This window comes from Pelophylax lessonae, assembly GCF_965119305.1.
Source record: "Pelophylax lessonae genome assembly, chromosome: 2".
In the NCBI taxonomy this organism is placed as follows: domain Eukaryota; kingdom Metazoa; phylum Chordata; class Amphibia; order Anura; family Ranidae; genus Pelophylax; species Pelophylax lessonae.
Window position 1 is genome coordinate 684,691,458 of NC_138769.1, and position 15,627 is coordinate 684,707,084.

Here is a 15,627-nt window from a genome sequence, read left to right on the forward strand (position 1 = left end):
ACTGTCGGAGGACGTAAGAGAAATAGGTCTACTTACAAAATGTGCAAATGGTAGAAAAAAAATTATATAAATAACTACCCTTGTATGCCGATATTCAATACAGTGTAAACTTGCATAAATATTCAAAAAGTGCAAACTAGTGCTGATATGTCAAATTTGCATAAAGTGCAAAACAGTGCTAATTCCCCATAATAATTAATAAATAAATACACATATGGATTGAGGAAAATGAAAATGTGCACATCTACTCCTGTTCTTTAAAAGTCCCAAAACAGTCACAATGTAAGCAAGTATCCAGTGAAGGAAAAGTGCAATGTGCTCCGCGCTCTTCACTAAACAAATCAGTGTCAATCCGTGCTAATAAAGTGCAAACGTGTGCAATTCCACTCCCTTTTGGTGGTCCACTTACCAGACTGCCAGGACCCCGTAGCAATACTGCCGTTCTGGTGTGCCGTCATATGACAGCATCCCAGAACAATAGCCGCACCGCTCCGCCGTCATTTGACGGTGGGCGGGCAGTATGTGGTTAATCACGGCCGCCGCCTTCCTGTAATAGCAAAGCATTGATGACTCTTACCTTGTGAAGCCACAGAGGGATGTTCCCGGAGTCGCTGTGTGACAAGTGTTTCTGCTGGACGGCAGCCCAACAGAAGGAGTCCACGTAGGCAGCCTGTCTCCAGGAGAAGGTGCTGGGGGCGAAGCAGCTGATCTGAGCACCTGTCATCCAACAAAGAGAGAAATGTCAGTCAATATTTGTCATTACATTTCACATAATGTACATCAGTAGGGTACTTGTCATTAATATCAAATCACAATATTATACTGCCAGTGATTGTGTTTTCAATGAATAGACTGCTGCTTGTCAGCACCCTCGTGTCACCTAAAGTCACATGATCTATAGCTGGAAGCATTGTGGATGCTTCCAGTCATTAGAGACTGCAGATAGTCTATTGTTTTTCAATAGATCTGAAATAAAGAAGATTATAAAGTTTAACATAATGAAAGGAAATACGCCACACAAAAAGCAAGGTGCATACCCACTTACGGACCGCCCACCGTGTATTTACATCGTTACCGCTCACTGCTGCTCTCTCTCCTTGTGCAGGGTGACTGGTCTGGTCTCCGCCCCCTCCTGTAGTGGGTGGACCCCTCCCACAACTCTGCTCTCTGCACAGACTTTGTACAGCACAGCAATGATGTCACTGCTAGATTTACAAGGTAATATCTGAGCCTTCAAAGGCATTAGCTGCATAAAAAGTGGATGTTTACCCTTTGTGGCCATTAAGGAATATAGTTAAATAAAAAATGTTATGCCTGGAGTTCAGCTTTAACTCTGCTCAGCCATTTTTGTGATTCAGCCCCTGCCCTATTGTAAATTGGGTGACACTAGTTTTTTTTTTTGGTGTTAGCTTTGAGGCTGTGTCACCAATGACCTAGTAGTGTAATAGGGCTCCCAGCTCAGTGTGCAGAAGGGTGACACAGAAACTGCAAACACAATATAATGGTGTCCTCTTTCTGACTGTGCCCTCTGGCAGGTGTGTAAATTAGAAGACTGGCTGAACAGGATAACAAATCTTTTGGTAGGTAAACAGCTGACATATATACACTCACCGCCAGCTTTATTAGGTACACCCGTTCAATTGCTAATCGGCCAATTACATGGCAGCAACTCAATGCATTTAGGCATCTAGATCTGGTGAAGTTCAAACTGAGCATCAGAATGGGGAAGAAAGGGGATTTAATGCCCTTTGAACGTGGTGGCATGGTTGTTGATGTCAGACGAACTGGTCTGAGTATTTCAAAAACTGCTGATCTACTGGGATTTTCACACACAACCATCTCTCGGGTTTACAGAGAATGGTCCGAAAAAGAGAAAAATATCCAGTGAGTGGCAGATGTGTGGAGGAAAACACCTTGTTGATGTCAGAGGGGAATGGGCAGACTGGTTCCAGATGGTAGAAAGCCAACAGTAACTCAAATAACCATGTGGTGGGGGTGTAATGGTGTGGGGGGGATATTTTCTTGGCACACTTTGGGCCTCTTAGTACCAATTGAGCATCGTTTAAACGCCACGACCTATCTGAGTATTGTTGCTGACCATGTCCATTTTTTTTTTTTACTTAGCCGTTTTCCAGGAGTTTCTGTTCAAAGGCAAAGACCATCAAGTAGTTTCGGATCTTCTTTTTCAGGTATTATAAAGTCTACCTAAATGCCATGTGCATGGGTGTAACATGAAACATGGACTTAAAGGTAGACTAAGACTTTAAAGAGGTTGTAAACCCATGCACACTTTTTTTTCGACCTGAAAGAGAAACACATAATGAGCTAGTACTAGCTCATTATGCGATACTTACCTTAGTACGAGCCCCCGCCGTGCAGTCCGCTTACCTCTATGACGGGCGACATGTCCAGTCGCCCGTCTTCCGGGATCGCGGCATCCGGCCATCTGATTGGCCGGAGCCGCGGTGACGTCACTCCCGCGCACGCGCGCAGGAGCTGATGGTCCACGGATGCACCAGCGGCCGTTCCTTCAGAGCGCAAGTGCCAGTGACGTCACTGGCTGCATCTAAGGTAAATATCTCCTAAACGGTACATGTTTAGGAGATATTTACAGTACCTATAGGTAAGCCTTATCATAGGCTTACCTATAGGTAAAAGTGTCAGAAGGTTTACTTCCTCTTTAACCGCTTGCCGACAGCCGCAAGTACATATACTGCGGCGGTCAGCCCCGTGCAGGCAAAGTGACATATGGGTATGTACTCGCCTGCGAGCCAATAGGGGGCCCCCGCTTGCTCACTTGGATCCCCGCGCGTGTGACCAGCGGACTCGATGTCCGCTGGTCACTCACGATCGTCGGTTACAGCGGGAGAAAGGCAGGCGGCTAATGTAAACACAGCCGCCTGTCATTCTTCCTTGTGTAAGTGAAGAGATCATACAGTCCTGCTATGTAGGATCGTATATCTCTGTAGTTACACAAACAGCCACATCCCTGCACAGTTAGAAGCACGCCCCTAGGGACACACTTAACCCCTCCTTCTCCAATAAAGTTAACCCCTTCCCTGCCAGTGTCATTTTTACAGTAACAGTGCATATGTATAGCACTGATTACTGTAGTAATGTCACTGGTACCCCCAAAAGTGTCAAAAATGTCAGTTAAGGGTCCGATCTGTCCGCCGCAATGTCGCAGTCCCGCAAAAAAAAAAAATCGTAGATCGCCGCCATTACTCGTTATAAAAAAAAAAAAGTAAAGTTAGTAAACGCAATAACTTTTGCGCAAACCAATCAAAATACGCTTATTGCGATTTTTTTTACCAAACATATGTAGCAGAAAACAAATTGGCCTAAAATGTTAAAAAATTTTGATTTTTACATTTCTTTTTTTGGGAATTTCATGTGAAAAATATTGTTATTTCTGCAAAATTGTCGCACTTTTTTTGTTTATAGCGTATGATCAAAAAATCGCACAGGTGATCAAATACCACCAAAAGAAACGTCAATTTCATTTGGGTTCAGCGTCACACGACCGCGCAATTGTCCGTTAAAGTCACGCAGTGCCGAATCGCAAAATAGGACATGGTCAGGAAGGGGGTAAAATCTTCCGGGGCTTAAGTGGTTAATACAGATTTTATTTTCTCTGTATCCATTCCACCCGTTCGCTCTGACATTATACTACACAACACCGCCCCCCAGTGGTCACAATCTCTAAATGATGGATTCTACTTTGGCTCTTACATACAAAACCTAGTCACAAAATTTCTGACATTTCTCTTGGCGTTGAATTACGCCCAGCACGTCACTCATTAACTGCAGTCCTTGAAGCATAAAGGGCAGGATTTAAGGGGAGACGCTTTCTTGGTGAACTAAAGCTTTTTTAATTCGTTACCAGCTGTTAATTATGGAAATCCTAATCCCTATGAGAATTATGGTCTTTGAATTGTGCAGCTTTGACATGGGAATTCATGTAGAACGAATGACACATATTAACATAAATGGCAAATTGAATTAAGTACATTTTCTTTTACACAGTACGGTCTGTTAAAGAAACGGAGGGGGCGCATGGGCAAGGTGACCAATGGAGGACGCGCTTTAGAATAGCTCCGCTATGAGGACTTTAAAGCCAAGCCTTCCACTGAAAAGATGAAAACTTCTGAAACAGAGAATATTTTTCTGCATGAGGTCCTAAAACCCTCTTAGTCTTTGATCCATGCCCACCATTCTTTATAAATTACATCATTTTGTAGAGATATCATTATAGAACACTGAAAAGTTAAAAGCAAGATCCAACTTTTCCATGGCTTTGCCACCATAAACCATATTATGTTCATCAGACTGGATACCAGTGGTGGGAGAGAGACAGCTCCATAATCAGGGAGGCACTTCTGCTGCTAAACTTAAAGGGGTTGTAAAGGTTTGGAATTTTTTCAAATAAAAATAACAAACATGTCATACTTACCTGCTTTGTGCAAGCGTTTTGCACAGAGCAGCCCCGATCCTCCTCTTCTGAGGTGTCCCGGCGGTGCTCCTGGCTCCTCTTCATCGGGTGCCCCCACGGAAAGCCACTTTCCATGGAGGCACCCATGCGGGCGTGTTCCTGAATCCTGCTGATTGACACAGACAGCGGGACTCTGCCCCGCCCCCCACGTCACTGTATTTGATTGACAGCAGCTATCAATCATCTGTCTAATGAGATGAGAGCCAGCGGCTAAAGCCACTGGGTTCATGCACGGCACTGAAATTAATGGGCTCAGGTAAGAAAAAGGGGGGGGGGTTCTGGGGGGGCTTAGGTAAGAAAAAGGGTGGGGGTTCTGGGGGGGGGGGATCAGGTAAGAAAAACGGGGGGGGGGGCTTCAGCAAAGAAGGGTTTTCACCTTAATGCATTAAGGTGAACAACTTTAAGACTTTATAATCCCTTTAACAGAACAGGTTCTGCTTAGCTTAAAGGGTTAGTTCACCTTTAGGAAGAAAAAAAACTGCCTTTACAGATAAGGGGCTACTGTAGATAGAAAAAAAAACCTGTTCAGCTTTGATTAAAGTTGGATAATGCTCTTGCTTTAGGTGTGGGCTATCTACTTACCTTCCAAAGCCTGGCTGAAAAAATCTCAAAGATGGCATCGTGCTGTCCTTACCATATTGCTAGGATGTTGCTAAGACACTCCCAGCCATTAATGATCAACCGTGCCATCACAAAGGGTGAGCCCCACCAACATGTGTGGCTCTCCATCTACTCCACTGCAGCATCACTGGCTCAGAGCTCCTCCAAAAGGGGGTAAGAATGCCCATGTGCCAGAGTGTGAATCACAGAAAGAACTTACTCCTGTGATGGTAGGTGCGAGCAGTAACAGCCGGAAGTGTCTTAGCAACAAGGAGACAGGAGGTGGCATTTCTGAGTTTCTCAGCCCAGCCAGGATTCGGGAGGTACATAAATGGCATACACCTACAGCAAGGGCATTTTCTAACTTTGGTTAAAGCTGCACAGTTTGTTCTTTTCTGCAGAGGCTGTTATTTGGCAAAAGGTAACTAACCCTACCTGTGAAAACCAACACTGAGAGGACGTTGGTAATGGTCTGAAATTGACGTTGGTAATGGCCTGAAAACCCGCATTCAACAGTTCTGACACAGGATGTGAGAAACCTTTAGGAACTGGAAGGGAACTATAATGTATACCACATACACTTGTACTAATCACATCAGATTACCCCGATCCATCTACAATAATCGTATGTCCTGGCATACACATTTTAAGCAGTCCGACAGAATTAAAGTTCTAGCCAAGCCAAAAACTTTTGACTGTAGTTTGGATAGAGAAGGAAGGGTTAGACCCCCTGTCAAGTTCTTTTTACTGTTTGTGTCTCCATTGAAGAGACTTGACATCGCTATTTGTCAAGTGACCACTGTCATTGAGATAAAGTGATAGGAAATCAAACTTTGGCAGGACAGAAATCTCCCAATGGGGACACCTGTGACAACTGTCTGAGAGGGGACTCCTCTTACTTTGGGGAGCTATATTGCAGCAAAAAGGTAGGTAGTGGGATTTTAAATACCCCTCCAGTGATCACACAAGTACACTTATGTAAAAAAAAAAAATTACAAAATCTTTATTATAAACAATATTTAAAAACCGTATCAAATTGCCATGGCTTGCATACAAATACTAGCAAAACATGAATACAAAAATGTGCGATCGTGCTGCCTCTAAATCAAGGTAAAAATAATAACTAAAAAACTACGAAATAGGCGTTTCATATATATATATATATATATATATATATATATATATATATATTGCCACTGCATATTAAATCCATAAACAAACATATAAATGCAAAAAAGGCCAATGCAATAAATAAACTTCTAGATAAGGCCATGTGCGTTGGTGGCGTAACGCGTAGAGGTTGAGCCTGGCGGCGAGAGTTTTCACTGGATTATGTAAGACGCTGGATTTTATTATATGCTTGTTTTTTTTAACCTAATAAATGCGAGTGCATTTTATGAAGTGGGTTCCTTGCGGTGTGTTGAACTTAATAACCCAGGTACTGCACTATTGGAGGCTGTTTTTACTGTTTAATAAAAAGGTAAATAAAACCGGCGCTAAATCAACCCCATAAATGAAATAGAATGCAAGAATCAATGAACACATACATAGAAAGTAATAATCATAAATAGCATCAAATAAATATTGAATATATATATAAAAGTGATGTGGTAAAGTGCACTGTGCAAATGGTGCAAATAAAGTGAACCACAATAATATTCAACAGTAAAAAAGTCACTATAAAGGAAAAAGTGACAGTGAGCTACAAGTGCAAAGTGCAGCTACCTGATCAGATCCAAGACAAAAGAAAAAATGGTCTAAAAAACATAAAAGCGATAATGATACACAGTAAAAAAAGATAAAACTAAGTGACATGAAAAACTGTGACCAATATTGATGGTGAAAAATACCCCAGAAAAGGCAAGAGCAGGGGTAAAAATCACATCTAAAGAAATCACTTTATATGGATGAAGATAAATATAAAAAGTTCATAAGTTCATAGAAAACATAAAAGTTCATGAAAAAAGTGCTGGTGTTTAAAATTGTTGCCGGATGTGCGGGAAACTGTGGACATTCAGTTGGTGCGGGAAACTTTCACTGTGGTGGTGAGCGTGTATCCATGAATGAGTGAAATGGCCGCTCACCTCCAAGACACTCTTAATGAGTGTTTGTACCAATAGGTAACAGGGTCTCCAATGTAGAGGTAATGGTCCGGTGGTGGTCCCTTCAACCACTTAAGCCCCGGAAGATTTTACCCCCTTCCTGACCAGGGCCTATTTTGCAATTCGGCACTGCGTGACTTTAACAGACAATTGCGCGGTCGTGCGACGCTGTACCCAAATGAAATTGATGTCCTTTTTTTCCTTACAAACAGAGCTTTATTTTGGTGGTATTTGATCACCACCGTGCAATTTTTTGTTCATGCGCTAGAAACAAAAAAAGGAGCGACAATTTTGCAAAAATAACAATATTTTTCACATTTTTTTATATGAAATTCCAAAAAAAAAAATGTAAAAATCTAAATTTAACATTCTAGGCCAATTTGTTTTCTGCTACATTTGTTTGGTTAAAAAAAAAATATCGCAAAAAGCGTATTTTGATTGGTTTGCGCAAAAGTTATTGCGTTTACTAAGGGAAAGATTTTTGTCATTTTTATTGTTTTTTTTTTTTTTTTAACGGGTAATGGCGGCGATCTGCGATTTTTTTTGCGGGACTGCGACATTGCGGCGGACAGATCGGACCCTTGACTGACATATTTGACATTTTTGGGGGTACCAGTGACATTACTACAGTAATCAGTGCTATACATATGCACTGTTACTGTAAAAATTACACTGGCAGGGAAGGGGTTAAGTTTATTGCAGAAGGAGGGGTTAAGTGTGTCCCTAGGGGCGTGCTTCTTACTGTGATTGGATGTGGCTGTGTGTGTAACAGCAGAGATCTACGGTCCTACATAGCAGGACCGCATGATCTGTGCTGTTACACAGGGGAGAAAGACAGATGGCTTTGTTTACATTAGCCGCCTGCCTTTCTCCCAGTGTAACCGACGATCGCGAGTGACCGGCGGACATCGGGTCCGCCACTCACACGCGCGGGGGGGGGTTCCGTGAGGGAGCGCGCCTCCAGAGTCGCGCGCTCGCTCCCTAGAGCCTCACAGGCTAGTGACATAGTACTACGTCACTTTGCCTGTGAGGGGCTGACTGCCGACGTGTCGTCGTTAGGCAGTCGGCCAGTGGTTTAAGGCAAGCTCTTTAGATCCTTTAGGTAGCCAGCATCAAACATCAAAGGGGAAATATCCTAGGTAGGGTTTGAAACTCAAACCACAGATAAAGGGGAGGACTTCATAGTGTAGCAAGTTTTAAAACCATTTATTGTAAGAGCATAAGGTAAAAAACTCACATTTAAATCAAAGTAATACAGCATAAGTAGCGTGGCAGCGGTATGGCAATGTAATCCAGAGACTTCCGGTCTCGGCCACGGAACGGAAGTGACGTCAGACGGCTTCTCCCTAATGTTTGATGCTGGCTACCTAAAGGACCTAAATAGCTTGCCTTAAAGGGACCACCACCGGACCATTACCTCTACATTGGAGACCTGTTACCTATTGGTACAAACACTCATTAAGAGTGTCTTGGAGGTGAGCGGCCATTTCACTCATTTATGGATACACGCTCACCACCACAGTGAAAGTTTCCCGCACCAACTGAATGTCCACAGTTTCCCGCACATCCGGCAACAATTTTAAACACCAGCACTTTTTTCATGAACTTTTATGTTTTCCATGAACTTATGAACTTTTTATATTTATCTTCATCCATATAAAGTGATTTCTTTAGATGTGATTTTTACCCCTGCTCTTGCCTTTTTTGGAGTATTTTTCACCATCAATATTGGTCACAGTTTTTCATGTCACTTAGTTTTATCTTTTTTTACTGTGTATCATTATCACTTTTATGTTTTTTAGATCATTTTTTCTTTTGTCTTGGATCTGATCAGCTAGCTGCACTCTGCACTTGTAGCTCACTGCCACTTTTTCCTTTATAGTGACTTTTTTACTGTTGAATATTATTGTGGTTCACTTTATTTGCACCATTTGCACAGTGCACTTTACCACATCACTTTTATATATATATTCAATATATATTTGATGCTATTTATGATTATAACTTTCTATGTATGTGTTCATTGATTCTTGCATTCTATTTCATTTATGGGGTTGATTTAGCGCCGGTTTTATTTACCTTTTTATTTGCTTTTATGTATGTGGGGACACTACTAAGAATTGGCTGCTAATCCCTGGTCTCCATTTACACTCTATATCTATTATCTGTTTACTACATCTGGTTTATGGTCAGCACATAGGCTTTTCTTACCTTTGTTTTTATTGTTTGTTGCCTATGACCTATGTGTGAGCTGTGTGGAACCATCTTGGAGGGGGAATTCCATTATCCTTAAAGGAACCTGAACACCAAAGTTTGGTCCATCAGATTGATCTGCGTTTATGCTTGGTTGATCCTTAGGGGTCTATAAATAGAGGAGAGCTTGCACTTCACTTGGTGAAAGGAGAAGTAGTGGAAAAATGTTGTTACACTGTGGTGTCATCTCTTTGAAGCACCTTATCAAAAGGAGACTTTTTTGATTGCACAATCTATAAGAAGCTTTATTATGTATTGCATTGGCCTTTTTTGCATTATATGTTTTTTTTTATGAATTTAATTCGCTCTGGCACTTTATATATATATATATATATATATATATATATATATATGAAACACTTCCCTATTTAGTCATTTTTTATCACTTTCTAGTTATTTTTACCTTGATTTAGAGGCAGTGCGATCACATATTTTAGTATTGATTTATTGCGGATGTAGGAACACATTTGGTGATTGCAGCAGCTGCACCCTGTAATTTCCTAATTTCTATTGCTAGGTGGCAGTGCACTACTACTACATTTATATACTGCAAGCATGTATGGCTGTTTGTTGAGATGAGGAACTGGGGTCAACAATTTTCACGGAAATGACCACTTCTTCAGGACCACTTACATGTACATGATCACAAAAGTATATTTTTTTCCGGAAGATTTCAGTTTATTTTTCTTGCATCTTGTAACTAGACCACACAGTATACAGAGATGTGCTGGTGGAATATCCAGTGAGGTATAGACTCGCGGGTCCATGGGAGAAAAATCATCCCCAGAGTAGAGCTCTTTATACAGAAAGAATCCAGAGTTTCCACATGGTGTGGTAGTATAAGGAGCAAGCCTTGCTCCTTATACTACCACACCATGCGAAAGCTCTGGGGCCTTTCTTGCTCCTCATACTACCACATCATGCAGAAACTCTGGGGCCTTTCTTGCTCCTCATACTACCACATCATGCAGAAACTCTGGGGCCTTTCTTGCTCCTCATACTACCACATCATGCAGAAACTCTGGGGCCTTTCTTGCTCCTCATACTACCACACCATGCGGAAACTCTGGGGCCTTTCTTGCTCCTCATACTACCACACCATGCGGAAGCTCTGGGGCCTTTCTTGCTCCTCATACTACAACACCATGCGGAAACTCTGGGGCCTTTCTTGCTCCTCATACTACCAGACCATGCGGAAGCTCTGGGGCCTTTCTTGCTCCTCATACTACACCACCATGCAGAAGCTCTGGGGCCTTTCTTGCTCCTCATACTACCACACCATGCTGAAGCTCTGGGGCCTTTCTTGCTCCTCAAACTACCACACCATGCGGAAACTCTGGGGCCTTTCTTGCTCCTCATACTACCACACCATGCGGAAGCTCTGGGGCCTTTCTTGCTCCTCATACTACCACACCATGTGGAAGCTCTGGGGCCTTTCTTGCTCCTCATACTATCACATCATGCAGAAACTCTGGGGCCTCTCTTGCTCCTAATACTACCACACCATGCAGAAACTCTGGAGCCTTTCTTGCTCCTCATACTTCCACACCATGCAGAAACTGGGGCCTTTCTTCTGTATAAAGAGCTTTACTCTGGGGATGATCTTTCTCCCATGGGCCAGCAAGACTATTCCTCACTGGATTTTCCACCAGTACATCTGTGTGTACTGTGTGGTCTGGTTACAAGATGCATGAAAAATATATAAACTGAAATCTTCCGGAAAAAGAAACTACTTTTGTGATCATGTACATTTAAGAGGTCCTGAAGAAGCAGTCTTTTCCACGAAACAAGTTGACCCTAGTTCCTCATCTTGACAAACAGCCATACAGGTTTGTAGTGCATAATGTTTTTCTGGTATCAGTATGCAAGCCATGACAATTTGGAACGTTTTTAAATATTTTATAGTTTAAAATAAAGCTCTTGTACATATGTATTATTACATAAGTGAACTTATGTAAATACTGAAGGGGTATTTAAAATCTAAGGGATGAATTACTGGCAATCCACTTCCAGACACCAGAGGGCTCATTTGTACTGGACATTTTCAGAGATTTTTACTGTTTTTCCCAGCCCAGGGTATCTGGATGATTTTCTCCTACTTCACCCACTCAAAACATGGACACTTCGGTGATCCCGGTCTCGGTATCTATCTGATAAATAATCTTTGTACATCAGAATGAGCTTTCATGTGCACCTTCCTTCTATTGTCTGTGAGCAAGTCAAATTTGTACAAAACTCAATCCCGTCTGCCGTTTTCATTTATCTTGAGTCACATCGACCTGGAAAGCCAGGTGATATATATGACAAAGAGAAGATTTTGCTCATTTCAGATTTTTGACATTCAATAATGTATAAAGCTCTAGCTCTGTAGCACCATCTTGTGGTTGTTCATACACATTACATGCAGTCATTCCATTATCAAGAATGCTTTGTAAAAAATGCAGCTAGTTTAACTAGTTCAGCTATAGAGCAACTTATTTTTAAAAAATGTTTTCACTCTCTAGGCAATAAAATGACTTAAGGCTCCATTCACACCTGAGCGAGCAGGCGGAATCGCTGCAATTCTGCCCACGATTCCAAAATTGCAGCAAAATGCCAGACAGGATTGCGATGACATTACTTGTTAATGGCACTCCAAATGTGTTGCGATTTAGCCGCGAATGGTGGGCGATAAATTGTGCTGCAATTGCGCTAAAAATCGCAATGCGCAAAGCTTGACGCTCAAAAAGGAGCAGGAGTTTCTTCTGGGCGACAGCCGAGCACGTTGCGATTTTGCCAAGATTGCAGCACAATTTATTGACCACCAATGACTACAAAGTCGCACCGCAATTGGGGTGCAGTTAACCAGTAATGTCATCACAATCCCGTCTGGCATTTTGCCGCAATTCTGGAATCGTGGGCAGAAATGCGACGATTCTGCCCGCTCGCTCAGGTGTGAATGGAGCGTTAACCCCCCAGATCATTACATATTTTCTGAAAGCAGAGGCCCTGTAGAGTAAATGTGACAGCTGAAACATTTTATGTCACATAATAATTTGCACAACTGTTTGTTGAAGGCACATTTTCAGAAAAAAATATAATAAAATGAGTTTTTGTGCAAACACACAGAACGCCCTTTTTTTTGTAAAATATAAAAAAATGAGGTTGCAATGAGTAAATAGATACTAAATATGCCAAGTCTTAAAATGTTTTAATTTTCTTTGTTTGACAAATTTCATTATTTATTACATTATTGAACAAAATTATATTTATTAGATTATAATTAATGATTTTGTGTTTCAAACTTTATCACATCTGGGATGTCTACTAGAGTATTGTTTGGTCAGGTTTAAATAAGGAATTACTAAGAATTGTAGGCCTATAATACGTAACACCAAAATTTCCATGTAAAAAATTGTACCGCTTTTGGTACAAAATTCCTGACATAACCATACCGCCAGGGAGGTTAATACTTACCGAGGTGGATGCAGCATTGGTCTGATGATGCATATGCTCCCTGGTTCCTCTGCACTGAGAGCCGAGCAACTGAACACCGCCGATTGCTCGGTTCCGACAGCTCTCCGAGCTCTCCGTTCTGCCCTTTCCTCGCTCATTGGAGCGCTGAGCTGTGGAGGGGCGGGGAATGGCCGGTTCAGGCTCTCAGTGGCACGCAGAGAGGCTGAGCCGGGTGTGGTTTCAGACACCTGGCGGATCCCACGACTCCGTGGTCGTGATGACGCAGTGCCTGGACTGACTTTTGTGACGTCAGCAAAGAGCGAACTTCAGCCCTCTCTCTGCGGAAAACATGTCACAGGAGTGCAAAACAAACTGCACTCCTGTGATCCCGGGGTGTACAGCCAAACTAGCTTTGGCTGTACCATCTCCTTTAAAGCGTTTGTTTTCCTTTTTAGGAGAAACCCCACATATACTGTATATCGCCCTTTCTTCTGCCAGACTCATCCACCTTTCTGACCGCTCAAGGTCTGCCTACCCTCTCTGCCAATCCTGCCACATGGCTTCTGCTTCCCCACTGAGGGCATTACAAGGAGACAGAAAAACACAAGTCAATTATTTCATGAAAAATAGATTACAGGACCACTGAAGCAGTTAAAGCTGAACCTGACCCAAAAGGGGAAGTTCCACTTGTTTGCATCCTTCCCCCTCCACTGCCACATTTGGAACTTTTTGGGAGGGAGCAGGTACCTGGTTTTGACAGATACCCGTTTCCACTTCCAGTCAAACTGCCGTGGCAATCTGAGCATTAGTCCCCCCCCCTTCCCCGCAGCCTTCTTGCGCACATCACAGGTCCAAGAGGACTGTGGGACAATTACCGAAGCAGAGCGTGGCTTGTACATAAGCAGTAGGAAACTGACTGTGAAGCTGCAAGGCTTCACTGCCGATTTCCCTTACTTAAGATGCCGGCGCCTGCACCCGAAGCGGATTTAAGAATCGGCTCAGGTGAGGACATCGCTGGATCCCTGGACAGCCAAGTGCCTTTATAATAAAAGTCAGCAGCTATTGTATTTGTAGCTGCTGACCTTTTATTATTTTTTTTTGGGGGGGGGGGGGGGAGGGGGACTGGAGCTCCTCTTTAAAGCGTAACTCCATTTTTGTTGAGAAAAAACATTCCCCTCTGGGTAATCTCTGTACATTACAAGGATTTTAAGAAACTTTGTTGCAAATTCCTACATTTTGTTATTCTGAAGAAATCACTGTTTGTTCCTCTGTGCTGAGTGGGTCTAATGGGAGTGGTTTCATAATTATCTATCAGCTGTGGCAGCTGCAGGGCAGTGAGGAAAACTGCTGGATCTGCATTCCTTAAGACGTGTTCCTATTGGGAGTATCTCACCAAAAATGAAATTTTTATTGCAGGGGATGCCAGAAATCTGACTTGTATCTTAGGTAGACTTCTGGGAAAATCAGTGAGCCAATCACACAAGCAGGAAATGATGTTTCTGGGGTGTGGTCAGTATACATTCTGTGTACAGAACACCTCCAGGTGGCCATATTGCATTGCAAATTCAGAAAATTACAGCGGCTGCAGATTGAAAAGGAAAGGTCACTTTTAATAACATTCAATTACAATATGATTTGTGTCGCAATTGTATACGCAAAATTGTTTTTTCTTTATTTGCAATTTTTTTTTCCCAACGAAAGTGGAGTTACCCTTTCAGTACAGCTCCAAGAATGTCGAAATGTTGCCAATTTGTTTGCTAATTTACTAATTATAAAGCTCTGCATGCAAACAAAATCGCATAAAGCGAGTAGTCTGTTACAGAATGATACCAGCTAATAGAGGACAATTGTTATGGTCTTATGACTGGAGAACAAGACAAAAGCAGCTTTCAGCACACTAATGGACTAGCGCAGCTTCCATATATTATACAGAGTGATTCGTGCAAGTACCACATTAGCATTGCCTGACCTTCCAGTAAACAGGCAAAGAAAACAACAACAGATAACATGCAGCACCAAGTGAAGGGTAAATCTAAGGTCTACAGGGGCTCGGGACCTTCGAATCTCATATACCAGCATTAGGAAAGGGTTCCCCATAGTGAACACTTTAGGTGATCTCTATGTCCCTGAATGGGTGTAACAATCACTTCAATTGTGATTTCAAAGTATAAACATACTAAGTGGTACTAAACCCAGGAGCCTGCATTCACTATATCTGGTCTCCCACAGTACACAGAACATGGAAATGCGATTATTTTAGTAAATATAAACTGATAAATACCTTTTCTCATCAGCAGTATATAGCAGTCTTGCGACTTCCATCAGTGTCTGGTTAAAGCTTGTAGGAGGAGTTTTTATGCTCCCCTGACCCTCTGTCTGGACAGTGCTGATTGGCCCTGTGCTGATGACATGCACTTTCCCAAGAAAAAAAAAAAAACTCTAGCAATTCAAACCAAACTGAGCATGTGCAGCCTGACTCCTAAGAAAAGCTGACCGTTAACTCTAAAAAACGGTATGGGGGTGATGTCTGTAGCTGCAGGTATCAATCACTCTGGTACATCCCCTTGAAGCAACATTGGCCATGTCGCCAATTGTGTGGCCGAAACTGCAAAAAAGTGAATATCGGCCTCAGATAATTGGCCCCACAGATAATTGGTCGATCCCTAATTCCCAGCCCTGGAGTTCTCAGCTCTGCCCAATGCTAACAGTCTATCATCCCCTTCTTCCCTTATATTTCTTGAAGAT

General features: G+C 42.3%; 1 protein-coding gene across 1 annotated transcript in view; it reads right to left on the reverse strand.

Moving 5' to 3' along the window:
• PANX1 (pannexin 1) overlaps positions 1 to 15,627 on the reverse strand; it is a 117,656-nt gene that overhangs the window by 31,237 nt on the left and 70,792 nt on the right. Inside the window, exon 2 of the mRNA XM_082246440.1 lies at positions 578 to 717. Within this exon, the coding sequence (XP_082102566.1) occupies positions 578 to 717 (140 nt within the window). The remainder of the gene's footprint in view (positions 1 to 577; positions 718 to 15,627) is intronic.